The 26,730-nt window shown below is 49.3% G+C and overlaps 11 protein-coding genes across 11 annotated transcripts; 6 read left to right on the top strand and 5 right to left on the bottom strand.

Annotated features, from left to right (window-relative positions):
• Window positions 1-9: 9 nt before the first annotated feature.
• Window positions 10-906, top strand: N7518_006667 (ribosomal eL24 family protein). The gene is made up of 2 exons (XM_057187594.1): window positions 10-38; window positions 106-906. Exons 1-2 carry the CDS (start codon window positions 34-36, stop codon window positions 671-673), a joined length of 573 nt encoding a protein of 190 aa, XP_057039297.1. The 5' UTR covers window positions 10-33; the 3' UTR covers window positions 674-906.
• Window positions 907-2,324: 1,418 nt separating this feature from the next.
• Window positions 2,325-6,422, bottom strand: tcsC (putative two-component osmosensing histidine kinase (Bos1); the record flags this gene model as incomplete). Its single annotated transcript, XM_057187595.1, has 2 exons — window positions 2,325-2,351; window positions 2,409-6,422. The coding sequence occupies 2 exons, from the start codon at window positions 6,420-6,422 to the stop codon at window positions 2,325-2,327; spliced, it is 4,041 nt and encodes a 1,346-aa protein (XP_057039298.1).
• Window positions 6,423-8,020: 1,598 nt separating this feature from the next.
• N7518_006669 (phenylalanine--tRNA ligase subunit alpha) lies at window positions 8,021-9,607 on the top strand (the record flags this gene model as incomplete). The annotated part of the gene is made up of 2 exons (XM_057187596.1): window positions 8,021-9,465; window positions 9,514-9,607. The coding sequence occupies 2 exons, from the start codon at window positions 8,021-8,023 to the stop codon at window positions 9,605-9,607; spliced, it is 1,539 nt and encodes a 512-aa protein (XP_057039299.1).
• Window positions 9,608-9,823: 216 nt separating this feature from the next.
• On the top strand, window positions 9,824-10,021 carry N7518_006670 (uncharacterized protein; the record flags this gene model as incomplete). Its single annotated transcript, XM_057187597.1, has 1 exon — window positions 9,824-10,021. The coding sequence occupies one exon, from the start codon at window positions 9,824-9,826 to the stop codon at window positions 10,019-10,021; it is 198 nt and encodes a 65-aa protein (XP_057039300.1).
• Window positions 10,022-10,487: 466 nt separating this feature from the next.
• Window positions 10,488-11,041, bottom strand: rps21 (40S ribosomal protein eS21; the record flags this gene model as incomplete). The annotated part of the gene is made up of 2 exons (XM_057187598.1): window positions 10,488-10,722; window positions 11,010-11,041. 2 exons carry the CDS (start codon window positions 11,039-11,041, stop codon window positions 10,488-10,490), a joined length of 267 nt encoding a protein of 88 aa, XP_057039301.1.
• A 303-nt stretch (window positions 11,042-11,344) lies between these two features.
• Window positions 11,345-12,511, bottom strand: N7518_006672 (NUDIX hydrolase; the record flags this gene model as incomplete). Its single annotated transcript, XM_057187599.1, has 3 exons — window positions 11,345-11,952; window positions 12,006-12,358; window positions 12,459-12,511. The coding sequence occupies 3 exons, from the start codon at window positions 12,509-12,511 to the stop codon at window positions 11,345-11,347; spliced, it is 1,014 nt and encodes a 337-aa protein (XP_057039302.1).
• Window positions 12,512-13,050: 539 nt separating this feature from the next.
• N7518_006673 (putative IMP dehydrogenase) lies at window positions 13,051-14,943 on the bottom strand (the record flags this gene model as incomplete). The annotated part of the gene is made up of 3 exons (XM_057187600.1): window positions 13,051-14,192; window positions 14,392-14,700; window positions 14,754-14,943. The coding sequence occupies 3 exons, from the start codon at window positions 14,941-14,943 to the stop codon at window positions 13,051-13,053; spliced, it is 1,641 nt and encodes a 546-aa protein (XP_057039303.1).
• Window positions 14,944-15,663: 720 nt separating this feature from the next.
• N7518_006674 (oxidoreductase, short-chain dehydrogenase/reductase family) lies at window positions 15,664-16,917 on the top strand (the record flags this gene model as incomplete). The annotated part of the gene is made up of 6 exons (XM_057187601.1): window positions 15,664-15,737; window positions 15,789-15,908; window positions 15,960-16,160; window positions 16,222-16,584; window positions 16,644-16,798; window positions 16,880-16,917. The coding sequence occupies 6 exons, from the start codon at window positions 15,664-15,666 to the stop codon at window positions 16,915-16,917; spliced, it is 951 nt and encodes a 316-aa protein (XP_057039304.1).
• An 89-nt stretch (window positions 16,918-17,006) lies between these two features.
• On the bottom strand, window positions 17,007-17,465 carry N7518_006675 (DUF952 domain-containing protein; the record flags this gene model as incomplete). Its single annotated transcript, XM_057187602.1, has 2 exons — window positions 17,007-17,123; window positions 17,175-17,465. 2 exons carry the CDS (start codon window positions 17,463-17,465, stop codon window positions 17,007-17,009), a joined length of 408 nt encoding a protein of 135 aa, XP_057039305.1.
• Window positions 17,466-18,499: 1,034 nt separating this feature from the next.
• On the top strand, window positions 18,500-24,037 carry N7518_006676 (putative Ras GTPase activating protein; the record flags this gene model as incomplete). The annotated part of the gene is made up of 2 exons (XM_057187603.1): window positions 18,500-23,093; window positions 23,148-24,037. 2 exons carry the CDS (start codon window positions 18,500-18,502, stop codon window positions 24,035-24,037), a joined length of 5,484 nt encoding a protein of 1,827 aa, XP_057039306.1.
• Window positions 24,038-24,541: 504 nt separating this feature from the next.
• N7518_006677 (ENTH domain-containing protein) lies at window positions 24,542-26,424 on the top strand (the record flags this gene model as incomplete). The annotated part of the gene is made up of 5 exons (XM_057187604.1): window positions 24,542-24,623; window positions 24,727-24,758; window positions 24,854-24,933; window positions 24,998-25,079; window positions 25,144-26,424. The coding sequence occupies 5 exons, from the start codon at window positions 24,542-24,544 to the stop codon at window positions 26,422-26,424; spliced, it is 1,557 nt and encodes a 518-aa protein (XP_057039307.1).
• Window positions 26,425-26,730: the final 306 nt, after the last annotated feature.

Consider the following 26,730-nt stretch of genomic DNA (forward strand, 5'->3'; position numbering starts at 1 on the left):
CAACGAAGACATAACCAACACCACTCTACAACCATGCGGTAAGTTTTGCCGTTAATTTTTGTCTGTACCCGTTCTACGGATTGCTAATATTATTTTCATCTGCAGTGTTGAAACTTGTCACTTCTGTTCCCGCCCGGCTTTCCCGAGTAAGGGAATCACATTCGTCCGCAACGATGCCCGACAATTTCGTTTCTGTCGGTCCAAGTGCCACAAGAACTTCAAGATGAAGCGTCAGCCCCGCAAGCTTAAGTGGACCAAGACTCACCGTGCCTCCCGCGGAAAGGAGATGATCGTGGATTCGTCGCTTGTCCTGTCCCAGTTCGCCAAGAAGAGAAACGTCCCCGTCAAGTACGACCGCAACCTCATGGCTGCTACCATCACTGCCATGGAGAGAGTCGAGGAGATCAGAGCCCGCCGCGAGCGTGTATTCACGAAACGCCGCCTGGCCGGAAAAATCTCCCGCGAGCGCCAGCGCGAGGCGGACCGCAAGGTCGTCAACGAGGGCGAGCACCTCATCCGGAAGGAACTCCGGGAGCGCGAGGAGGGTCTCCCCATGGTGGCCGAGCAGAGCAAGGTTTCCAACAGAGTTCACGGCGAGGAGAGAGTTCGCCAGAAGCAGAAGAGCAAGCTTTTGGTGGATGGTGGAGTGGAGGAGCAGATGGATATCGACTAAATTTTATCTTGGGCATCTATATTTTCTTTTGTTTTGTGCTTTCTCAGATACGACACGGTTCTTGCAACACGCAGATTTTCGGAGTTGGGCATGCTTTGGTGTTTTAAAAGCAATCAATGTTTTTCATCATATCTCATATCCAGTGGGCTGTTAGCCTCTTACTGCTTGAGAGGCTAATTAAAATGTGTTTACAATGACCCAAGATGTTACATAGGTTGCTAGTTTGCTAGTCAGTACAGTGGCCAGAGTGGTCAAACGACCATAATGAGATCTTTGGAGAACGACCCCAACAAATATCCCATTTAGGCAAGTCCCATTGTAACCTCGTCTACACCCTCTATCAACAACGTTCTCTTAGTCAACCCACCTCCCTCTGCTATAGACATAACGTAGCCTCAAGCTCAACCCTTTATAGTATTTTAAGTAACGATTCAACATAAAATCAATACTTGGCTGTTGTATCTATATACGACTGGACTCTGGGGACTTAAGCAGATCAGGGTCGTTCTCCGCAATCTCTGCAAGTTGGAGAACAGGCGACTCATCCAAGACAACAAGATCTTGTACCCTAAGTACATAGGGAGAGGCGAAGATCCCAATATCGAGATATGCAGAGACTCGGTAGACCAGCTAAGGTAAAACGATCAGTAAATAGGAGCACACGTAGGTGGAAGAGATAATCAGCCAGATTGTGATGCTACAAGGCTCTAAAATCGGGTAGCCATGGTAGCCATGGTTGTAGCGATGGCAGGAAGGATCGTTATTGTCTCACAAACTTCCAAAGAGATAGGAATATATATCTAGCAGGAGTAGCAGGAGGAAGATTGTTGGCAGCAAAGAACCAGGCAGTCAACCAACAGGTTGTTTGAGACTCCCATAAAACATGATATGAGGAAAGAGGAACATGTTCGTTCTGTCTGATAAGGATGAAAGAAGATGAAAACAGTAAGAGAGGGAGATGAAGAAGGGGGAGGTGAATGGGGGACTATGTCAAGTCAGTCCAACGTCAGGACTGATCGAATAGCCAAACTGTAGGATATTGAAGAAGAACTGAGGTCGTCAGGTAGTTATACATCACGAATGTAGAGCAGGCGAAGCAGCGTTGGAAGGGTTAAAGATAGGTAGTCCAAAGAAATAGATTGAGGGATATGTAGCTAGAAGCTAGATGATGTGCTGGTTAAATGGGAGATAAATGATAGAAAGAAGAGACGTTGAAGAAATTGAGCGGTGTTCCTGTGCCGCGCTTGATATGATCAGTAAAATACTAAATACAATACAAGAATGGCCGGCAAGAAGATGCTGATGGGGAAAGCGAGAGGCTAGAGAGAGAAAAATGTGAAGCAACCAGAGGTAAAAAGAACAAAGCGCTTCTCTGGTAAGCGAAAACTCCCCTATTCGATCATCCTTCCTTCCATATATGTAGATCAAACCAGGTCCTGTAGTAGACTGCGCCAAACACCACCTCCAAGAGGAGGATAAATGAAACTCAGAAGAAAAAAAGCGAATGCAATGGTGGAGGTTGATGATGGAGAATGATAATAGACGGGAGAAAGACGCGGGTGGGTATGAAGTAGACAAAAGTAGATGAGACTCATATAGACAGGGTATAGTCTCATCGAAAATCATTTGCATAGAAATAAATATGCTAAACTCATGTACTGTTGGATCGAAGCAATGCCTGGAAATAATTAGCCTTGCTGCTTTGCGGGTGGCTCTGAACATACAGCTAACGTACCCGCTCGTCGATGACCTCTTCCTTCTCTTCCGACGGACTGACCACACTCCCTCGGGTAATGGGACCAGAGGTTGTGATAGACCGGGATTCTATAACCGGGCGAGGGGACGGTAAGGGCTGCTGCTTTGACCGTTGTTGTGGTGGTGGCGGCGGCGGTTGTTGGTTCTCATTCATTGAGTAATTAGGGTGCATTTCCCCACTGCTCGATATCCTAGACTCTTTGCTCTTCTCCAATAGTGACCCGCCAAGGGTAGCACATTTGAGGATAGTTTGCATCATCTGGTTTTGTTTGAGGGGTTTGGACAAATATTCGTCCATCTGGGCCTGGATACACTTCTCCCGGTCACCCAACATGGCGTGGGCAGTGAGCGCGATGATTGGGGTTCTTTGAAGTCCACTCTCGCGTTCATATTCACGGATCTTGCCAGTGGCTTCAAAGCCACCCATGACTGGCATCTGAACATCCATCAAAATAACATCATAACGACGTTTCTTGACAGCATTGACAGCTTCCAAGCCATTGCCAACAACAAACACGTTGTGGTTATGCTTCTGAAGAATCTTCATTGCAAGTTGCTGGTTCACGTCGTTATCCTCCGCTAGAAGAATATCGAATGAACGTGAGTTGTCTGTGGTGATCGGCGTCGACCGGCCTTCCAAGGCTGGTAGCATACCGTTGCCAAGATCAATCGGCTGACACGGGGTAGTCATATATGAGCTGATACCAAGGTCCAAAGCCGACTTCAAGCTGACGCACACCAAAGGACAGACCAAAACAATCGGAATGTACTTGAACTCGTCAAAGGTTCGCAAGACCCGGGCCGTGTCTACCGAGTCAACGATAATAACATCGTAGGCATGGCCTGATTCCTTGCCAGAAGGATCTTGGATCTCGGGCGGGGGAACATGTTCCTCGTTCCGTACAACCAACGGCTCCAGGTCAATCTTCTTCAACATCTTCATGACGTTGGTAGCTTGAGCACCGTTCTGACCCTTGTCGATGAACAACACCCGGTGGTTCTTGTACGGCAAGAGCTGATTGGCGATAACGCTCAAAGACTGGTCTGCGAGTTTCACCACACAGGTGAAGTGGAAAGTACTTCCATGTCCATATTCAGAAGTGACCCAGACGTCACCACCCATCAAATTCACAAGACGCTTTGAAATCGACAATCCCAACCCAGTGCCACCAAATCTGCGGGTGGTTGAGCCATCGGCTTGTTGGAAAGTGTCGAAAATGAGATCAAGCTTATCCTCTTCGATTCCAATACCAGTATCAGCTACTGAAAATTCAAAGGCGTACTCGTCGGTCGTGCATTGCTCTCTGTCCGACTTTCGGATAGTGAGCTTAACCTCACCATGCTCGGTAAACTTGATAGCATTGCCAACAAGATTGAGAATGATCTGGCGGAGACGGAATGGATCGCCAATTACATAATCAGGAACGGTGTTGTCAACTTGGTAGGTCAAACTCAAGAACTTCTCGTTGGCCTTGACAGCCAATGTCTTGAGAGCATTAAAGACAGTACCTCTGACAGTGAATGGAATGCTCTCAATGACCATCCGGTTGGCTTCGATCTTAGAGATATCCAGAATGTCATCAATGATAGTCAACAGACTGTTCGCCAAGTTGTGAACGACATTCAACATTTCCCGGGTATAAGGCTTGAGATCATCCGTATCCAAGGTCAATTGGGTCATTCCAATGATACCGTTCATCGGCGTTCTGATCTCGTGCGACATGTTCGCCAAGAATTCTGATTTGGTGCGATTGGCGAGTTCGGCAGCCTCCCTAGCGGCAGTGTTTCGCTGGATACTGTCTCGTAGGTTGGAAACCATCTTATTGATCTTTCGCTTCAGTTCGTCCATTTCACCAGACGCATTGACCGTGATCAACTTGGTAAAGTCACCGTCAGTGGCGGCATCGGTAATTTCACCGAAAGCGCGGACTTGCGATGTCAAGTTCTCGGCCATGGTATTCACGTCCTCGGTAATTTCTTTCCAAGTACCCGCAATACCCTCCACGTTGGCTTGTCCACCCATCTTGCCATCAACGCCGACATCTCGGGCGACCTTCTTCAGCTCAGTGGCGAATTTGGCCAGTCGACCCACCATATGGTTGATAGTGACCTTGAGCGTAAGAATTTCTCCCTGAGCATGTACTTCAATCTTTTTGCTCAAGTCTCCCTTGGCAATAGCTTGCGTGACATCGGATATACTTCGGACCTGAGACGTCAAATTTTGGGCCATGGTGTTGACATTGTCTGTCAGGTCCTTCCATTTGCCTTCCACGTTGTCCACCTTAGCCTGCCCACCGAGGGTACCATCTGTGCCAACCTCACGAGCCACTTTACTCACTTCGAAAGCAAAGGTGTTAAGACGATCCACCATGCCATTAATTGTACTCTTGAGGTCGAGGATTTCTCCTTGTACGTTGGCAGTAACCTTTTTGGTGAGGTCACCCTTGGCGACTGCGGTAGTGACGTCCGCAATCTCACGCACCTGCGTTGTCAGATTGTTGGCCATGCGGTTGACATTCTCTGTCAAATCCTTCCACGTTCCTTCGACATCATTCACAGTAGCTTGGCCTCCAAGAACACCATCGGTACCGACTTCCTTGGCAATCTTGGTGACTTCCTGTGCGAATTGCCGTAGTTGGTCCACCATGGAATTGATGATGTTCTTCAGTTCTGCTATTTCTCCCTTACAGTTGGCCTGGACCTTCTGCGTGAGATCACCCTTGGCAACAGCCTTTGTGACAGTAGCAATATCTCGCACTTGCGTGGTGAGATTGTTGGCCATGGCGTTAACATTAACCGTGAGTTCGTTCCACATTCCCTGCACACCTTCGATCTGTGCTTGTCCTCCTAGTACACCTTCCGTACCGACATCACGCGCGACTCGAGTAACTTCTGTTGCAAACGTTCGGAGTTGGTCTACCATGGTATTGATGGTTTGTTGCAACTCCAGAATTTCACCTTGGGCCCGGCTCTCAATCTTCTGGCTAAGATCACCATGAGCGACAGCGGTAGTCACAGCGGCAATTTCTCGCACTTGATCTGTCAAATTCTTGGCCATAATGTTGACGTTCTCCGTAAGCTCTTTCCAAATACCATGGACGCCAGTGATCTGAGCTTGTCCGCCGAGTATCCCTTCAGTACCGACTTCGCGTGCGACACGAGACACTTCACTACCGAAAACTTGCAGTTGATCCATCATCGTGTTAATTGTTCGTTTGAAGGTGGCGATTTCGGGGTCCATTTCCAGCGGGTGGATTTGAACCTTCATAGATAGGTCACCGTTGGCGACTTGAGTGATGATTCCCCCGATTTCACGCAAAGCTTTCTGGAAGGCCTCGTTGGCCTGCTGGTGTTTGCGCAACTCGCGCTCGAGCAGAACGACATCCTCATTTTCGACCTTGGTAAGAGCGCGGCGAGTGTGCTCTTCCTGTTTTTGCAATTCCTCGCGAACCTGGGCAATAATATCCTTTTGGCTGCTTATCTCCTCGGCCTGCTTTTGTACGTGGTTGCGGAGGAAGCTAATATCCTCCTCCCGCACGACACGCGTGCCGTTATCATCTTCGTCGTCGGATTCGTCGTCAATTTCTCCCAAGGGCGGTTCGTCGGCCGCGGGGACCGGGTTCGCTTTTTGCTGTGACAGAGAGTCAGAATCTTGACCGGACGACAAGCGAGAGAGCCCAAATGTCCACAAGAAATTCCTCTCGCTGGCCTCTCCAGCAGACGGGGTGGTCTGGATGGGGTCCGTCTGCTGTTGGAAATTGTGGTGACTGACAGCTTGGAATTCCAGATGGTGCACGCGGCGCACCAGGGCCTCAAGCTCTGCTTCGAAGGCTGCCTTGGTGGGACTGTATTCTCCGGGAAGTTTGGCCGATTTGGTACCGTTGAAGAACTGGAAATCAAATGAGGGCGAAGAGGAACCGGGGACAGAGTCGTCTCTTGCTAAATTCTGCAGCACGGCAGTCGCGGCCACGAGTGTCTCGTCCACGCTAGCCATTGTGGCCTACATATGTCAGTCTCGTAGTACAACTAACGTAAAACACATCTTATAGTACCAGCACCCGAGCTGAGAATTATGGGATGGGGTTAGGGTATCGGAGAGCGAGCTTAAGGATCACTCACTGGCAAGTCTGAATCCTAACCGGATGACAGAGATATAGTCTAATTAAGGCGACATGAGGGGGGAAGAGTCCAAAGAGAAGACAAGGAATAAAATAGACACCCGAGTCAACGATAAATATGAAAGGGAATAATATGGCAGGTCGGGAAGGGGGAAAATAGGTGGATAAGCCCTGGAGATGGTTATGTAAGCCACCACTAGGGATGGCTCTGCGGGAAGAAAGAGAAAAGGAACTTGGGAAAGACCGAGATATATAGAGAGAGATCAAAATATAAGGGGAAAAAAGTGAGGTTTCGCGGATGAGAAGAGAAAGGCGGGAATTCTAAGATTTGGGGATGAGGGAGGGGGAAGAGATTTTGAAAGGGGCGGTGATATGTCGCCTCTTTTGGGTTTTCTTGGGCTGTTTTTTTCTGTTTTTTTCTCTCTTTCGATGTCTCTGATCTTTGGGGGGAATCTATAAATCGCCTTCGCGCCGTAATAGTACAAATCCACTGGCATCAAGCGGATCAAATTGGGTATTCACCTTGACGGAGTCCTGCCCAGGTGACTGGATATGGCGCACGGACTCGCTCTATTATAGTTTCATCGGAAGAGTATATGAAGGTACTCCGGATACTATATCCAAACTACTCACAAAGAGCTTGTATGCATCTGTACACTCAGGATCCCTATATCACCAGAGAATATGTCGTACACAAATCAAATGTGTTTCATGTGGAGGTGATTGCCTCTGGGACTAGTGCCGATCACAAGGTGGCTCCGGTTCGTGGTTTCCCTTCTCAATACTGCGTACTCTCCATATCCCTGGAGGCAAAGATAGGCGAGACAGAGTTTGCCGAACAATTGGCTGGGATCCAGCGAGATCCAGTCGGAGTTAATCTGAGCCTATAGGAAATCAACGAGAATGTCTCATCGTTAGGGTACTGCCACAGATGATAGATCCATAGTTTGGTCTTTTTTGGTGGCTGAGCCGTCCGGCTGAGCGTCTCCCGTTGGCCGAGGTATTCATAACGTCGATTGGTCACACGGAACCTCGTGAACGTGAAGATGTTCGATATTCGGTAGGAGTACTCCGTACTCGTACCTGGATCATATTGACTATATGTTTCATATGTAAAAAGAGGGAAACGTGTCTCAATGGGTAGGATTTTGTGTGGATTTTGTATGGATTAAATGGAATCCAGGGGAAAATATATACCCAACGTTCCCGGCAGTAGATACATGGTGGACCTGGTATCTGTTGTATGTGGTAAATGTGTATTTATCTTCTCGAGAGCATGTCAAGCTGCCAACTGGTCAACGGTCAACAATCAACAATCAATGGCGGGGGTCAAACGGCACAAGTGGTCAATGTACCCCGCCGTATTATCTTTTGGAATCCCGCAGAGTCATAATTCTACAAAATATCGTCAGATCAAAAGAACGCCCTTCAAAACACCCGTCAAAAATTGACTCTGCAGGAGTAGGCTGCAGCCATGGCGTCCGACTTAACAAACCAGATCTTGGACGCCCTGTCCGCGTCCGATGCGCCCATCCTCTCCAGCGAAGCCTTCCCCTCCACCCCCTCATTGAACGTTAAGAGTGCGCTCGACCGCCTTGATTCCCGCCAGATGGTCGAATATGAGACCTTGGACAAGGAAATCGTTACTCTCACTGCGGAGGGTCAGGAGATTGCCGCTAATGGCAGTCACGAGGCCAAGGTCTTCGCCGTGGTGCTTGCTGCTTTAGACGGATTGAAGATCTCCGACTTACCAGGAATTGTGGGCAAGGAGAATGCCAAAGTTGGCCAAGGAAATGCCTTCAAGCGTGGCTGGATTAAGAAGGATAAGGATTTGCTGCGGGCATCCACAGATTCGATTGTCGACGAGACGCAACAGCAGCTGCTTGAGGTTCAAAAAACAAAGAACCTGGACGATAAGAAGGCCCTGGCTGACCTCAAGCGGAGAAAGTTGGTCGGTCTGGCAAAGGAGATCTCTTTCAGGTTCACCAAGGGTCCCAAGTACGCCCGAGAATTCGTCAAGGAGCAGACCGACCTCACCCCGGAGATGATCGCCAGTGGCTCGTGGAAGACGGCGCATCTCAAGCCCTACAACTTCAATGCTAAGGGTGCCCCGACTCCATGTGGTACGCTACACCCACTGAACAAGGTGCGACAAGAGTTCCGCAACATCTTCTTCGAGATGGGTTTCGAGGAGATGCCGACGAACCGCTTCGTCGAGACCGGCTTCTGGAACTTCGACGCTCTGTTTGTGCCCCAGCAACACCCCGCCCGTGATCTCCAGGATACCTTCTACATCTCCGATCCTGCCGTGGCAGATGCTCCTCGCGAGGATCCCCCCAACGACCCCCACCGTCCAGCCCAATTAAAGTCCGAGAAGCCGCTCGACTACAAAAAGTACTGGGACAACGTCCGTGAAGTCCACGAGCACGGAAAGTTCGGATCCATTGGCTACCGCTACCCCTGGAGCGCGGATGAGTCGCTTCGCCTGGTGCTCCGCACCCACACCACCTCCATCTCGACCTACATGTTGCACAAGCTGGCCGCCAACCCCCGGCCGGCTCGCTTCTTCAGTATCGACCGTGTCTTCCGAAATGAATCTGTCGACGCTACCCATCTGGCAGAGTTCCACCAGGTCGAGGGTGTCATTGCCGACTTCGGTCTGACTCTTGGTGGCCTGATTGGATTCATGGAGGTCTTCTTCGCCAAGATGGGCATCCACAAGCTGCGCTTCAAGCCCGCCTACAACCCCTACACGGAGCCCAGTATGGAGATCTTCGGCTACCACGATGGTCTAGGCAAGTGGGTTGAGATCGGTAACAGTGGCATGTTCCGTCCAGAGATGCTGGAGTCCATGGGTCTACCTAAGGACTTGAGGGTCTACGGATGGGGATTGAGTCTGGAGAGACCCACGATGATCAAGTACGTTGCATCAGCTACCTTTCGTTTTCATTTACTAATATCTCTTAGGTACGCCGTCAGCAACATCCGCGAACTCCTCGGTCACAAGGTCGACCTGAACTTCATTCAGACCAACCCGGCTGTCCGTCTCGAGAAGGATTAAACAGGGAGATACTCATAGAAAAAAAGAACGTGCTTTTAGTTGTGTCTCGCTTGTAATCACGAGTTTATGTCGAAGGAAACGTATTACATATCAACGATGGAGAGGTTGTGAATCCTTGGTAGAAAGGCTCTAGCGTAGTCAGTCAATGTAGATACATTTGAAAGAAAAAGAAAACATAATATTGAACATATAATATTCATCGAGCATGTGTCTACAATGGATGTCCTGCCCGTATCTGTGCCCCAGCGCGTGGATCTCTGCAGCAGTGGCTCATCAGGAGGCAAAGCTCGGAAGCATAATCTTCGGCAACAACAAGTATTTCTTACCTCCTCGCTCATGGAGATGGAGACACCGAAGACCAAGACCAGCGAGCCAGTCTGGTTTTCGAGTCCCCAAAGAATGAGGAGGTCTTGATATGCCAAGAGGGAAAAGGGAAAAGAGAAGACAGTAGACAGAGACTAAGAATTATATGAAAGGGATATCGTTTCGATTTTTTGACAATGCTTTTTTTTGTGCTTCATGAGGTTGGGCGGGAGTCTTATCACAGAAAGAGAACAGGCGGGGATTCGTAGAGAAAAAAACCTGACCCATTAAGTCATCGATATTCCATTCATTTCGAGAGATAGGTAGGAAAACAGGAGTTTCTCAGAGGAGAAAAAGAAAAAAATGAACTAAGGAACATAACTATATCCCTTGCGTCCGTTTTTTGGTCTTGAAACCAACTCCCCGAACACGGACCATCAAGCCACGGTTCCTCTGCAGCTAATTAGCCTTGTTGAACATGAAACATGCAGAATGTAATGTAGATGACCATAACGTACCATCAAATCAACCCGTAAACACCGCCCAGTGAAAAAAACCCCACATTGCTGTGGATGATTTAGCGCTGGCTGGAGGCGGCCCACACGTTCTTGAGGTAGCCATCACGCTGGGTCAGGCGGTTGAAGGAGTCATCGCTCTCGCCGCGGGCACGGATGAAGCCGCAAAGAGCGTAGGTCTGGTTCTCGCCAGTGTAACGGCCGTTCTCGTCAACCTTGCCGACGGAGAGCTGGACAGAGGCGTGGTCGTTGGCCTTGATGATGCGGTTGGTGGCGCTGCACTTGCGGGGCACGTAGCTGTTGAGAGGGAGGTCAAGTTAGTGGTCTGGGTTCTTCTCTGGGGGTTTGCGAGCGAATATGTTCCCCTCCAATACCCTGTGTCCTGGTTTTTCTGATGGCTCGCCAACGATCGCAATCACGCGCGCTGAGTACTTTTTTTTCAATCCTCGCAATCTCTGATCACACCTAGTCCATCTCTTTGGCTTGGGATTGAGGCGGGATTGCTGATTGTATGCAGCCACGCAGAAACAGGGTACAGGGTATATTGGGACTGGAGGAACGGGTGTAAAATCCATGGCACGTACAGATCGACGATCTCTCCCTTGTCGTTCTCCATTTTGGCGGGTTTGGTGTTGGGGTTTTGACGGGCGACGGTGAGGTTGGAGGTGGAGGGTTTTTCTGCCGCACATTAAATTGAAGACCTCAAATGATTTGTGTGGGTCATGTGACCCTTTATCGAGGGCTGGCGTGGCCGAAGTGGGGTGGCGTGGGTTTAACGGAAGCCGCACTGAAAGCCGTGGCAATTTCAACTCTAATGTTCATAGTATCGATTGCGGGATATCTACATACCTACGGGGTACATATAGAGATTGTATTATCGGTAAATGTATGTATGTATGTATATATGTATGTATGTATCTTACAGATTACTCTTTTCCCTCTCTTTCTCCAACACATCCTTCTTCCATCCAACAGCCACCTCTCGTGCACTTCCTTTTTTGAACCGCACAAGAACCACTCTCTCGGACTCTCCTCGCTTAGAAGACCATTTCAGCTCATGTCCGGGTTCATTCAGACCCAACACAGATCGCCCATCACTGGTCATGAGAATAGATTTTGGGGATATGCACTTCTCTGTCCATGGAGGAGAGCCAGAATGAACGAACTCGACAAGCGCTTGACGACGCTTCTCCATTTCTTCCACAGAAGCATCTGCACGAGGCTCTCTGTCCAGGAATCCTGACACCAAATGTAAAAGAAGGAACTGCGGCGGGAATAGAATAATTTCAGCCTTTTGAGCACGACTAACCCATTCCGAGGCGGGAAGAAACTGTGCCTCCGTAACCTCGATTCCACCATCACTCGTTGGGATTTGATGCTCCTCGTGTTCGCCTTCTGCTGGGAGTTGGTCGAGGATCTTCTTATCCACGTTGACGGGTAAAGGCAAGAAATACAGATACATCTGAGTAGTGTATCGCTTAGGGATATTGGTTGGCGTAACCCAGCGAGTAAAGGGGATTAATTGGCCTGTAGAGTCAGCATGCTGCTCTCGGGTGTCAATACGCAGAATATGCACTTACCTATATCGGGCTCAGCATCAGCGCTTTGATGCTTCAGCCACTCATCAAAAGTGGTCTTGTTCTGATGAATGAGTCGTCTGCCGGCCTCTCGGGTAGGTTCGTCGACGGCAAGCATCTTCCCGGAGCTGCGGTCTTTAGCTAGAAGAATTCCACTCTCTTCAAAAAGTTCCCTGATGGCTGCACGTCGGTAACTAGGGGAATCTTCATGCCGTGCTAGGTCTCCGGGTGGTGGGCATTCCCCATCTTGGTTGGATAGGTTGCCACCGGGAAAGACATGTGCAGATGCAAAAGAGGTAGAGGTCTTCACGCGATGAAGAAGAAGGACCTCGTTCTTTGAAGATATAAGAAGAACGCTATATAATAGTTAGTACCCAATTCTTTTTTGGGGGAATGCCTGACATCGCGCCGTGAATATCTCCCTAGTCAATGTGTCATGTGGTCCCTTGCGCTTACCTAGAACTAGGCCGGGACACTGCGGGCTCACTATCACGTTTCGGGCTGGACATCTTCCGAGGATTTGAAGAAAGTGTAGTTGTGTATTGTCTCAAAGCAGGTTTACAGCTCGGGCGTAAGGGCTGGATCAAGGCAATATGGGATGCGCGAGATGTTTGAAAAGCAAGGCCAACAGCAAATTGAAGAACCAATCGCTGTGGTAAGTGACAAGAAAGAGATCCTTGACAGATAAAGGACATCTTAAATCTTAAAGCCTAGGAACGGCTTCTCAATATAGTAAAAAAAAGCAAAGAGTCGGGAGTTCCTCGGTACCCCGCATGAAGCTTGACCTCATGGAGCTTAACCGAATGCAACGCCATGTGCTCGGGCAACCTCCAGCACTTCTACAAAACCTCTACTTGATATTTACAGTTGGAATAGATTGAGAGAAAAATAAAACGTGTTGGCTCATTACCAGAAATGGCGTAAAATCTTCAAATCGTAAACTCCTATCCTGTACCCTTATTTTTAATTTTCAAGGACCCATCATCCATCTGGGTGACCCCGATAATATATATTCACGAAGTCCAGTCAACTCTTAGAAGCTTGGATCTTACGAGTAAAGCTTCTTGTCGTAGCTGTGGAGACCGTGGACGTTACCCTCGGTCATAGCGCTAGCACTTCGCATCTCGAAACGCACAGTGCCCTTGTTGACACCGTCGTGCATATCGGTCAGGCTCTTGACACCAATATCCTGCAGGGAGTGCTGGACACCGGCGATGAGGTAAGGAATAAACTTGGTGACGGATCCGCGGTCAAGGACGGAGCCAGCGACACCCTGGGCAACAAGGACGCGGTCCTTCTCGGAGAAATAGCGAGCAGTACCAGCGTTGCTGGCCTTGCTGTCCTTTCCATCACCACCGGCCTTCTTATCCTCCATGGCGGCAATACTGCCCATGCCACGGTAGGCCTTGACGAGCTGGCCCTCGTTGCTGACGAAGTACTCACCGGGAGACTCGGTGGTACCAGCAAGAAGACCACCCATCATGATGGTGCTAGCACCCATAGCGAGACCCTTCACGATGTGGCCGACGTTCTGGATACCACCATCGGCGATACAGGGAACACCGAAGCGAGCGGCAAATGTTGCAACGCTACGCACGGAAGCAGCCTGGGGACGACCAACAGCCATAACCTCCTGGGTGATACAGGCACTACCGCTGCCCATGCCAATTCTCAGGCCATCGACACCGGCGGCAATCAAAGCAGCAGCCTGTTCACGGGTGACAACGTTACCGCCGATAACGTCGACCTCGGGGATAGTCTTCTTAATGTACTTGATCATCTCGATCTGGTACATAGAGTTACCCTGGCTAGAGTCCAGAATAACAATGTCCAACCCAGCTTCCACAAGAAGCTGGAGGCGCTTCTTGTCCTCCTCGCGGGTACCAATAGCAGCGGCAGCGATCAGCTGCTTAGAGTCGGGGAGCTTGGAGGCAAGGGGGTAGTGGAGGTTCTTCATCAGATCAGAGCGGGAAAGCAGGGCGACGATGTTGCCGTTAGGATCGATAATAGGAAGCTTTCCCTTCTTGGACCGACGAAGGACTTCGTTGGCTTCGGCTAGGGTGGTGCCGGCCGGGGCAGTAACAAGATCCGTGGCCATAACGGCAGTCACGGGCTCGTCGAGACCAGTGTGGAACTGGATGTCACGCGAGGTAACCATTCCAACGAGCTTGGACTTGAGGGTTCCGTTCTCTATGTTCAAACATTAGCATCTGCTGTCGAAAGATCATGTGAGAATAATATGGAAAAAGACAAATTGCTCAGATAAAATCTGGTTCTCTACAGTGCAACTTTCGTTGCTGCAGTGGAACGAAAGTTATAATTAAAAGAGGATGGTCATCATGCAAAGTGGATGGGTAGGTGCTGGGAGAAGTAGATGTGGGTATCTTACCAGTGACAGGGAAGCCACCGAAGCCCCACTTGGCCTTCAGCTCCTTGACCTCACCAACGGTGGCCTTGGGAGAGATGACAACGGGGTCCAGAATGAAACCATTCTCGTATCTCTTAACCTTACGGACCATCTCTGCCTGATCCTCGGGGGAGCAGTTGTGGTGGATAACACCCAGACCACCGAGCAGAGCCATGTGAATAGCCATGTTGTGCTCGGTGACAGTGTCCATGGGCGAGGACAGAAGGGGAGCCTTCAGGGAGATACGCTTGGTAACAGGGGTATCCAATGAGACATCGGAAGCGGGGAAACCTATATGGGTTAGAAAAAAGAATTTTCTATCTTGACTGCGGGGTCCAGCTTACCGATATAACCAGGCAGGATCAGGAAATCATTGTAGGTCAATGCGCCGTGCTTGTCAGAGTCAAGCAGGGTATCGGCATCAAGACCATCGAGGGTGGTGTAGGTATCCAAGACCTCAACGGCCTTGGTGTAGTCGGCGATCTCAGCCTTCATGGCAGCACCAGGTGCAGCGTCGCCGGCGGTGATAGGCATGATGAAAAGAAGGTAGGTTTAAATTGAAGACTGAGACACGACCGAGTGAGATATTAATCAACAGAAAGAAACGTTCTGTTGATGGAGAAAGTCGAGCTTTCCCAAGGAAGAGAAGAAGAAGAAAAAGTTCGAGCGAAAAATTGTTTCCTTTTCTCTCCCGTGCACGGCCAAGCCAAGAAAAGGCTTGGCTATTTTGGGTATAGCGTACTGGCTTTTTTCACTGTTCGCGCTTCTGATTGGCTTGTAAACGAGATCCTTCAAGGCGGTAAGCTTTTTATGCTTATCATTATACATCGATGCAGGTACATACATCGGTACTATTATGTGGTGCCATGTAACGTCGTTAGGTATGATTATGATGTACAGTCCTCTTGTCAAGGTTAATTTTCCAATGAGCGGAACATGAATATCGATTGCCATACAACATATAACACAGCTTTTGAAGGTGGAAGTGAAGGTCCAATGTCAGTTGGCTATAATTATCAGGGTGCCATTCTTGATATTTACGTATGTATATAATACCATATAACGGACCAAGATCCTTGTTTTATTGACATGGCCTTGCAACGGATCAGTAATCCCACTAGTTACCTACCGGCTTCAAGTCCCGTACAGTATGACGACAGAATGATAGTAGCAAATGCAAGCTATTAAAGGCAGCATAATTTGATTCAAATTGTCATAAAACATCAATTCTCACTTCTGACTTTTGCTATCGATATGGCTTCATCTCCTATGGGTGAACATGGCACCTTCAAACCTGCACCGGGACCACAGTCTCAGAACAAGCCGGGGTAAGTAATGTTTCACCCGAGCGAAATATATCCACTAAGATGATGTGCTAGATTGGAGAGCAAAATGATAAATCCCAGTGAGTCGACCAAACTGGAAGGCCTTCATGGCTTCTCGGAATATATGGGTTCCGGAAAGTTGAAGGGCAAAAATGCTCTTATCACTGGCGGGGAGTATGTGCAGCAAGTTCGGGAACAAACTTACTTAGGCTAATCAATCCTTAGTTCTGGGATTGGAAGATCAGTTGCTATTCTGATGGCTAGAGAGGGCGCGGATATTACCATCGTTTATTTGCCCTCAGAACAGCTAGACGCAGAGACAACCAGAAAGTCTATTGAGCAAGAGAAGAGGAGTTGCCTTCTCATCCCAGCCGATTTAAGAGATCGCAAATTGTGCCAGCACGCAGTGGATGAACATGTGAAGAAGTCAGCCAGCATAAGGTTTTGTTCCTGGTATTAGCAAATGACTGACCCTGGGAGTCTACAGATACGGCACGGTCAATATACTTGTCAACAATGCGTCGGAACAGTACCTATGTACGGAATTCGAGAACACAGATCTGGATAAGACTGAAGACATCTTCAAAACCAATATTATCCAGATGATTGCGATGACGAAGTTTAGTCTTCCTCATATGGCACGAGGTGATTCGTGGGTGCTTTCTTCTCTGATCTATATCATCATATACTCACGCACTTGCTGCAGGATCATCAATACTTCTTCTATCGTGACTTTTCGTGGCTCGAAAACCATGATTGATTATGCCGCAACCAAGGGAGCTGTTATTGGTTTTACTAGGTCTTTAGCACAATCCTTGATTCCAAAGGGTATTCGGGTCAATGCAGTCGCGTGAGGGTCATCCATTAATTCCTCTTTGAAATCACACACTGAAGCATTCCAAATTACAGGCCAGGTGCAGTTTATACACCAATTCAAGTTGACACTCGAGATGCCCAACAGATGGAAGGATGGGGTGGCGGGGCTAGCATTGGACGACCAGGTGAGCCTAGTGAGGTTGCAACAAGCTTCGTCTTCTTGGCCAGTGCGGACGCCTCTCTATACTGTGAGTGATCAATATCCCACACCTTCAAATATTCACTATTCTTGTTGTTGTGGCTAATATAGGGTAACTATACATGTATAGATGGGCAAGTGATGCATTGTTACCCGCTTGGTGACTAAATAGTGTAGGGAGTGGTGGAAATGTTGGAGCACTGTGCTAAGCATGTATTTGCCATTGGTATCAAATTTGAATTCAACGTGATATGAAGTCAGTACAGGAGCCACGGCTTCCCTGCAGTGAGAGCCTTGTCCCATCCCTCATCATTCTGCCAGATGGCGACGCTCTCGATCTCCCCTCTGCCCAGTTTTAGTCCATTGTAGAGATGCTAGGCTTTATTTCAGCGAATGTTAATTTCAGACCGACATATGCAGCTTACTGGGAAAAGTCCTTCACCGGGTCGAGGGGCAGACACTTTCCCGTCTGGGGACTCCCAGCGGATATCTTGGACCACGCGATGATACTCGATCCGCAATAAATAGACAAGTGGTTCCTCTGTGAAAAATGCTTTCAATGTGTTTCCCACCTGATGCGCCGTTGAGAGGTGGATGAAGCCATCGGCCTCGTCCAGTTCGCTAACCGTGAGCCGCTCAGGGATTGGCTCGCGAACTGGTGCGGTGGAAGGCACAATCTTGTAGATGTAGCGAGGTTGAGAAATCAACGAAGCCATGATGAAATTTATGGAGGGAAGCAAGTTAATGCACCGAGTCAATGGTGATAATGAGAAGAAAACAAAGTTAGTCAGGTGGTTTCATTTGTTGGCGGGGTCGGTTCAACCGGCAACTTGCCTTTCAAACGCGCTGGGATTATTGCGCCATTATTTGTACTTGTCTACTTATCTCTACTTGTTCAACACTAAAATGAATTTATAACATATGGAATTTTCAGTGAGTAGTTATTATCTTCAATGCTGAGTGGATAGAAAAAGATTCAATCATGAATTGCGGGGATATATCCTGTGCCATATCCTTGGAGAGGAGCGAGAAAAGCCCCAGAAAGAGGCAAGTCTCTCCCAAACTCAACCAAAGCTTGAAGAAACAGCAAGTACGAAGTACATACTTATGTATGTTGTATATTAATTGACGGTCTATATAATTTACTGGGTGACTTCCAAGGTTGAAAGCTGTGTTCGTCGCACGGGACTACCACTTTTGCCAAGACTGCAGACATCGTGATAAGTCAGATATTGGGATTTGAAGGAATGTTCGGCAGATCGATTAATTTTCTGTAAGGGACCTTTTGCGATTTCGAATAATTGCAAAATAGAAGTAAGCAACAGATCCATGTCCACCTGGGCACATGTGGGACTCGTCACAATCTCTTAGTTCTGCATTTCACGTGATTCAAGATCGACAAGCCACAATCACCTGATTGCGCCATACCCGATCTGGAGATTTGTTGTGCCCCCTGCGCCCACTTTGGGGAATCTTGGTCGCACTTGCACCCCCACCGTCAACAATTCCATCATCGGGGATTCACGAGTCTAGAGCCCATTGACACAAGTCGCGCATCTATTGATTGGATTTTCTTCGCGGATAAGCCATGGGAGGTTGCCCTTGAACGCTACCCAATCCAGAACGTCTTTTCCAGGAGAAGTCTTGGAGACCTTTAACTCGCGCATTCCGCATTTACCACCAGAGCAGGGATGCGGTCAAAGGAGCGCGACATTTTTCAAACCATTTTTGCATACCGTCCTGAGATTAAATGATGTCGAATCAATTTCCATCCCTCAAGCGGGCCCAGACGGACCTTCCCTCGCAGTCCACCAGTCCGTTACGAAACGGGTCGACAGCGTCCACCAACTCGTCTGCATATTCTGTCGCATCAAGCTCGTTTATTCCTAGCCGGACTAGCACTGTCTCCTCTAATGGGTCGGTATCAAACAAATTGGGTCACTTTCGAGGGAAGAGTGAGGCAGGCAGTATGAGCTCAGCAACGACTGTTACGGACGCAATGGAACGAGGAAGTTGGTCCAATGCAGGTACGACGTACGACAATATTCGCCGATCTCTACGACCACTACAACAAGTCCCTAATACTCCATCCTCAACTGCAAATACTGGCGGGTACCGACATTCACGAAGCCACACAATTGATGAATCACTCCCGCGGAAGGACTATCGACCAAGTACGCCAGAATCGCGTCATATTAATCTCAAAGAGAATCAGGCTCCGCGTCACCAAACACACAGTCACGAATCTCAGAGTCCTCCAGCGCATATCTCTCCTCGCCACTGGTCTACTGTGCCCGAAACCTCGCATCCTTCGTCTCCCCAAAAGACAGTCTCTCATCCCCCACAGCTGACTGCTGCACTGTCCGCACCCGAGCTTGAAACCCTGCAAAAATCATCCACCGGCCATCTCAGAACTCTCTCGAGGTTTGCAAAGTCCGGTGAAAACGAATTTAGCGCAGCTGCAGCCTCCGTAGTAGGCTTGCAAGGCCGACGACGCCTCAAGCGAGCGGACTCGGTAGTAGGGAGAAATGGCGCAGTATCTCCCGAAAAGCCGAAGGCGTCCTCGTGGGCGGCCGGGAATTGGATGGACCAACAGCGACAATTCATCCAAGCATACGAGTATTTGTGCCATATCGGAGAAGCCAAACAGTGGATCGAAGATGTCATTCAAAAGCAAATCCCGCCAATCGTCCAGCTGGAGGAAGGGCTGCGAGACGGCGTCACTTTGGCGGAGGTGGTGCAAGCAATGTATGCGGGCAAAGCACTTCGCATTTTCCGACACCCCAAGTTACAATATCGCCATTCAGACAACATAGCCTTGTTTTTCCGGTTCCTCGATGAGGTTCAATTGCCAGAATTGTTTCGATTTGAACTCATCGACTTGTACGAAAAGAAAAACATTCCCAAGGTCATACACTGCATCCACGCGTTGTCATGGTTGCTCTTCAAAAATGGCATGCTGGACTTCCGAATGGGTAACTTGGTTGGTCAGCTTGAGTTTGAACACCACGAACTCGAGAAAACCCAAAAAGGACTGGACAAGGCCGGCGTGAGCATGCCCAGCTTTGCAGGTATGGCTGAGAACTTTGGCGCGGAGCCTGAACCGGAACCCGTTGAATCAGAGGAGGATCGTATTGATCGAGAGATACACGAAAACGAAGCCTCGATCTGCGATTTCCAGGCTCAGGTTAGAGGAGCTATGATACGTTTACAGCTCGGCAACACGATGAACGATCTGTGGGACTTTGAGCCCCTTCTCATTGAGCTACAGTCACGTCTGCGTGGAGATTGGGCACGCCAAATTAGTGAATACCGGCTCAGCATGCTCCAGTTTGCAGTGGGGCTGCAGGCTATTAGCCGAGGCTTCATTGTACGTCGCAGTCAGCAAGGCGACGAGCAATGGCGAAAAGCCCAGGAAACAGATGTTCTGCACTTCCAGAGCTTGATCCGGGGATCTAGGGCTCGCGCCCAGACTAGTCACCTACAAACTCGCGCACGACAAGAAGAGTTTGGCATCAAGCAGATACAGGCCGCGATAAGAGGTACATTGCAACGCATGAACCTTGGGGACCAATACGAACGGTCTCGATATGCTGAAAATGATGTGAAATCACTTCAAGCTTTGATCCGCGGTACCTTACAACGAAAGGAGATGAATGCTCATTCCCAAGAGCTAAAACAAGCTGGCAGTTCCGTCAAGTCAGTTCAAGCAACTATCCGTGGTGCCTTGCAACGAAGAGAAATGAATGCCTTGTCCGAAGAGGCGAAGCAAGTTGGCAATTCCATCAAGCCGCTCCAAGCTGCTATCCGTGGTACGTTGCAACGACGGCAGATGAATACCCTGTCCAAAGAGACGAAGCAGGCTGGCGGCTCGATCGAGTCGCTTCAAGCTGCCATTCGTGGCACGTTGCAACGACAACAGATGAATGCCCTGTCCCAAGAGGTGAAGCAAGTCGGCAGTTCCATCAAGTCGCTTCAAGCTGCCATCCGTGGTACATTGCAACGAAGACAGATGAACGCTCACTCCCATGAGGTAAAACTGACAGAAGCACCCGTCAAGTCGCTGCAGGCGGTCATTCGAGGATCGATCACCCGCAACAACTTGTCTCAGATGAAGGTTCTGCTCAACAACGAAACGTCCCAAATTGTCTGCATTCAATCAACTCTCAGGGCTCTGATTGCCAGACAAGCACAAACTCTGCTGCTCCAGGCACTAGAAGAAACCGAAAATGAGTGTACTGCACTGCAAGCTATCGTGCGGGCCGCTGTCGTAAGGAAAAACACCTCAGCCATTCGCACCGAGCTTGCGGAACATCTATTGCCAGTGGTCGACCTGCAAGCTATTCTCAGGGGACAAGCTCTGAGAGAATTATTGGATGCCCAGAGGACCGCATTGCTCGAGGAAGAACCTTCTATCTTGGAACTACAGTCCCGATGCCGTGGCGTCATTCACAGACAGTATCTACTCGCACAGCGGCATGAACTGGGCCAGGAGGAACATGCTATTGTTGAACTTCAAGCCCTTGCGCGTGCTGCTGTCTCACGAATGGAGGTTGGTGACATATTGTCTCACCTTGAGGAGAACGAGCAAGAAGTTGTTCAACTCCAATCTTTAACTCGGGCAATGCTTGCGCGGGTTGAAGTTGGCGAGATCTTGACCGATCTTGAGGCAGAGGAGGACTTCGTCACGGACTTCCAAGCACGGATCAGAGGTCACATTATCTGCAACCGCTTTGAAGAAAGACGTCAACATTACAATGAAAACATGGAGAAGGTCATCAAGGCCCAAAGTGTTATCCGAGCCCGCATTCAAGGGCAGGCTTATAAAAGCCTGACAAGCGGAAAGAATCCACCTGTTGGAACGGTCAAGGGCTTCGTGCATCTTCTCAACGACAGCGATTTCGACTTTGACGAAGAGATAGAGTTCGAGCGCCTGCGAAAGGTGGTTGTTCAACAAGTGCGACAGAACGAGCTTGCTGAACAATACATCAGTCAACTTGATATCAAGATTGCCCTCCTTGTCAAGAACAAGATCACTCTGGATGAAGTCGTCAAGCACCAAAAGCACTTCGGTGGCCACATTGGCAACTTGCTATCCAACACCGAAATTTCTTCCAAGGACCCCTACGATCTCAAGGCCCTTAACAAGACCTCAAGGAGGAAGTTGGACCAGTATCAGGTGTTTTTCTTCCTTCTCCAAACCCAATCGCAGTACCTGGCTCGCTTGTTCCGGCGATTGCGTGAGGTCAACACCTCGGACAAGGAATATGAGCGGATCCGGCATTTGATGATGGGTCTCTTTGGATACTCCCAGAAACGGCGTGAGGAATATTATCTCATTAAACTCTTGGCACGATCCGCCAAGGAGGACATTGAAAGCTTCACATCTCTTGCTGAATATTTGCGCTGCACCTCTTTCTGGAACAAGCTTTTCGCCTCATATGCCAAGTCATCCCGCGATCGGAAGTTCATGCGCGACGTCTTGGGGGGTGTCGTGAAGGAGTCTGTTATCGACAACCCAGACCTTGATTTGGAGAGTGATCCAATTCAAATCTACCGTTCCGCAATCAACAACGAGGAGCTGCAAACCGGCCAACGAAGCCGCCGACACCCGGATCTTCCCAGAGAAGAAGCGATTAGAGACCCCGAAACCAGAGAAACGTTCATTCAACATTTGCAAGATCTTCGTGACATTGTCGATCAATTATTCTCAGGCTTTGAAGACTTCCTATACCGTATGCCATTCGGTATCAGATATCTCGCACAGCAGATGTATCAGAATCTACTGGAGAGATTCTCTGCCGAGGATCCAGGCTTGATTCTCCAGGCGGTTGGCCACTGGGTATGGAAAAGCTACTTCCAGCCTGCTGTGCTGGAGCCAGAGAAGTACGGTGTGATCGATCGGGGCCTCACCCAAGAACAAAAGCGAAATCTTGGCGAAATCTCTAAGGTCGTCGCTCAGATTGCATCCGGCAGACTATTTGGGGCAGATAATGTTTATCTTCAGCCGCTCAACAAGTACATCGGAGAGTCAATCCAGCGCCTAGGGAATATCTGGGGTCAGATGATCTCAGTCCAGGATGCAGAGTCTTATTTCGACATTGATGAATTCAACGACCTCTATGCTAAGGCCAAACCTACCCTGTACATTAAGATGTCTGACATCTTCTCGATTCACCAGCTTGTGGCCTCTGAGATTAACTATATGTGCCCCCACCCTGATGACTTCCTCAAGGAAGTTGTGCGAGAACTTGGCAATGTCAAGAGTAATGAGAACGAATTGATGGGCGTCAGCTCTACCGAGATCAATCTCACATTAAATCCCAAGTTGGCCCAGCTTGAAGGTAAGCAATTCAGCAAAGCCCCCGTTTGTTCATTTTTCTAACTCTACATCCCAGATCCCGAAGCCGATGTGAAGACGCTCTTTATGGAGACTAAGCGTTGCATCCTTTACATCATCCGAGTCCAAACAGGTGCCAACCTTATGGATGTTATGCTCAAGCCGCCGACAGCCGAAGACGATGAGCGATGGCACACTTTGGTTCGGGAAGAACTGAGCACGAACAACCCTCGCCGAGGCGCCTACTCGGAAGCCAACAGCTTAATTGACATTGGTACCATGAGCTATTCCGAGCTCAAGGGCATTGCACTCGAAAATATTCTTCGTCTTGAACAGACTGGCAAGATCAATCGTCACAATCATTATCAGGATTTGTTGAATGCCATTGCCACTGATATCCGCACCAAGCACCGTCGGAGAATTCAACGAGAGCGTGAACTCGAGGGTGCTCGGCTGACCTCCCAGAGGCTCAGCGGCCAAGCCGTCTACCTGGACCAGCAACTCAAGACATACAACGACTACATTGAGCAAGCCATGATCACGTTACAGAACAAGAAGGGAAAGAAGCGATTCCTGATGCCTTTCACCAAACAATGGGATCATCAACGAGAGCTGCAAAAATCCGGCAAGATATTCAAATTTGGATCCTACAAATACTCTGCGCGCACTCTGGCGGACCGAGGTGTTCTGGTCGCCTGGAAGGGCTACGCCGAGCGGCAGTGGGATCGGGTCGACTTGACCATTTCAAGTAACGAAGTTGGTGTGTTCACCATTGACGGGAGCAGCGGTGTCATGATGATTCCTGGCGCCAACGCACAGGTACCGCTGGACGACTTGCTGCAGGCTCAGTTCAACAACACGCAATTCATGGACTTTTTTGAGGGACAGATGCGAGTCAATGTCAACCTTTTCTTGCATTTGATCATGAAGAAGTTCTATAACGAGTGAGAGGCATGGCTTACGGACTTGATGAGGGATGAATTGGGTGCACAGTTTTATTGATATTATTATTTGTCTGTTTTTTTTTTCTTCTTTCTTATTATTTGTCTTTGTTTAAGATACCATGGGTATTTTGTTGATTTCGATAGCGGTAGCATTCGGTCTATACGGGCGAATAACATGTACACAGTATGATACCATTCAATATCAATTGTAAACCAATTCAATTTTCCAGAAGACCTTTTAAGTAGAAAGTAGACTTACGTACAATAATCGTCTGTTGTATTCGAAGTATACAGGGCTTGGTCAGGGGTTGCCACGTGACGTGGCGCATTCAATCGGGTTGCCAGCTAGAAACCGGGCATCTTCCTCCCCTCCAACTGTCCACGTTAGTCCTGAGGGATTTTTGATTCTTCCTGTGCTTGGCTTCCAATTGCCTGTGCTGCTATTATATTTTCTCTCCGATCCTCGTTTCTCCATACTTCCCCTGACGACTAACAGTCACCCCTCACCATGGATTTCTCCAACCTCAAAGATCAAGTCAGCAACTTGTCCTTGTATGACCTCAAGGCCGGTGTTCGCAAGGTACAGAATGGTAAGTCTGAATCCCGCTTGGTCCGAGGGCGTTATGAACAAGCCCGAATCAGCTTGCATGTGTCTTACAATTTGCGGAAACTGATTTGGCCGTTCCGTCATAGCTGTTATGAACTATACCGAGATGGAATCCAAGGTTCGTGTACAATCGCTCACCCCTGCGCGAAACAACATGGCCTTTCGTAGAGTGAAAGCGAAAAGATGGTGCGATCCAATGCTTACCCAAGTCAGGTCCGGGAAGCTACAAACAATGAACCCTGGGGCGCCTCGACCACGTTGATGCAGGATATCGCGAATGGAACGCATAGCTAGTCAGTCCATGTTATCTGGTATTACCCGCAATAATGCGCACGCGCTGATCTTCTGTCATTACAGCCAATTACTCAATGAGATCATGCCCCTTATCTACAAGCGATTCACCGACAAGGCTGCAGAGGAATGGCGACAAATTTACAAGGTAAGAGAACCGTGGTTATCCATGCGGGTGTGCATTGACTAAACCTTTTTTCCTCCAAATATAGAGTCTTCAGCTCCTCGAATTCCTTGTCAAGAACGGTTCCGAACGAGTCGTCGATGATGCACGATCCCACATGTCGTTGATTCGGATGCTCCGGCAGTTTCACTATATCGACATAAACGGCAAGGATCAGGGTATCAATGTGCGCAACCGGTCGTCCGAGCTGGTGAAATTGCTGGGTGATGTGGATCAGATTCGGACTGAAAGAAAGAAGGCCAAGAACAACCGCAACAAGTTCAGTGGTTTCGAAGGTGGCATGGGTGCCGGGGCGGGCATGTCCAGCTCGGGTTCGGGCCGTTATGGAGGCTTTGGCAGCGATAGTATGGGGTACGGTGGATACAGCGGAGGTGTCTACGGCGACGGCGGCGGCTTTGGCGGGGAATCTGGCGGGCAAGCTGGCGTTGACTTCCAGGACAGCGGACGCCGGCCTAACCGCTTCGACGAATATGACGAGTATGACGAGGGAGATGCCCCAGCGCGCCCACGTGAGTCTGTCTCCCGGGCGAAGCCCCAAGCAAAGAAGCCCGAGCCAGCTCCTGCGCCTGTAGCAGACCTCTTCGACTTTGGCGACGACGAGCCTATTACTACCACAGCTTCCACCTCGACTGGCAAGCAACCTGCTGGCAGTGCTCTGAACATACTAGACCCATCCCCAGTTGACGACGACGACTTCGACGACTTCCAGTCTGCAACTCCGGTTATCCAGTCATCAAACCAGTTCGCCATTCCTCCTCCAGCTTCCACTGCTAGCACAAGTTCAAACACCCAATTCGTTGCGCCTCAGCCGATCTCGGCCTCGCAGGGTGCCAACATCAACGGTCTAGTTGGATTCACATCGGCCAGCCCCACTCCCTCTTCCAGCGGATTCGCCACTCCCGTTTCGCAGATGGCCCCGATTCAACAGCAGAAGCCCTCCGGGTACCAAGCTCCCACACCCAACTACTTCACCTCCGTCAACGTGGCCCAATCTTCTGGATCCTCTCACGGTGCCACCTCCTCCATGTCCTCAGTGGCTTCACCCACAGCGAACAAGCCAGCTTCAGTAGCAGCCAAGAAGCCCTCGGGTGATGTTTTCGGTTCATTGTGGTCGACCGCCAGCGCCAGCGCTGGCATCCAGAAAACCAACACCGGCACAAACAAGGGCCCTAACCTTGCCAGCATGGCCAAGGAAAAGGCCAGCGCCGGCATCTGGGGCACCCCAGCACCCTCCAGCACGGTCTCCACGCCCAGCCAGCCCCAGCATAAGCAACAGTCTAGCTCGGCCTTTGATGATCTGCTTGGTTGATTAGCTAGCAAAGTAACTCGTCATTCTTACCCACTGAGCCCATGCTCGCTTCTTACTTTTGCGATATGGAGTCATGATTTCAGCATTCAAATTCCTGATTTGATTTGATCTTTGTTTTATTCTGCCTTCATTGTTTTTGTATACTCTATTCCATTCCCATTTCTTCTCTCCCCTAGTTGGTTCCCTACTTCCCTACCTAGGTAGCTATACGTACTTGATTTCCTCTGCGGGGTGGGGATATCCTATCTTAGCTGCCGCCGCTCTTATGAGGGCGCTCAGAGTCAGGCTCATCGAGTAAATTTCTGT

This window comes from Penicillium psychrosexuale (genome assembly GCF_028828465.1).
Source record: "Penicillium psychrosexuale strain IBT 29551 chromosome Unknown utg000004l, whole genome shotgun sequence".
NCBI lineage: Eukaryota > Fungi > Ascomycota > Eurotiomycetes > Eurotiales > Aspergillaceae > Penicillium > Penicillium psychrosexuale.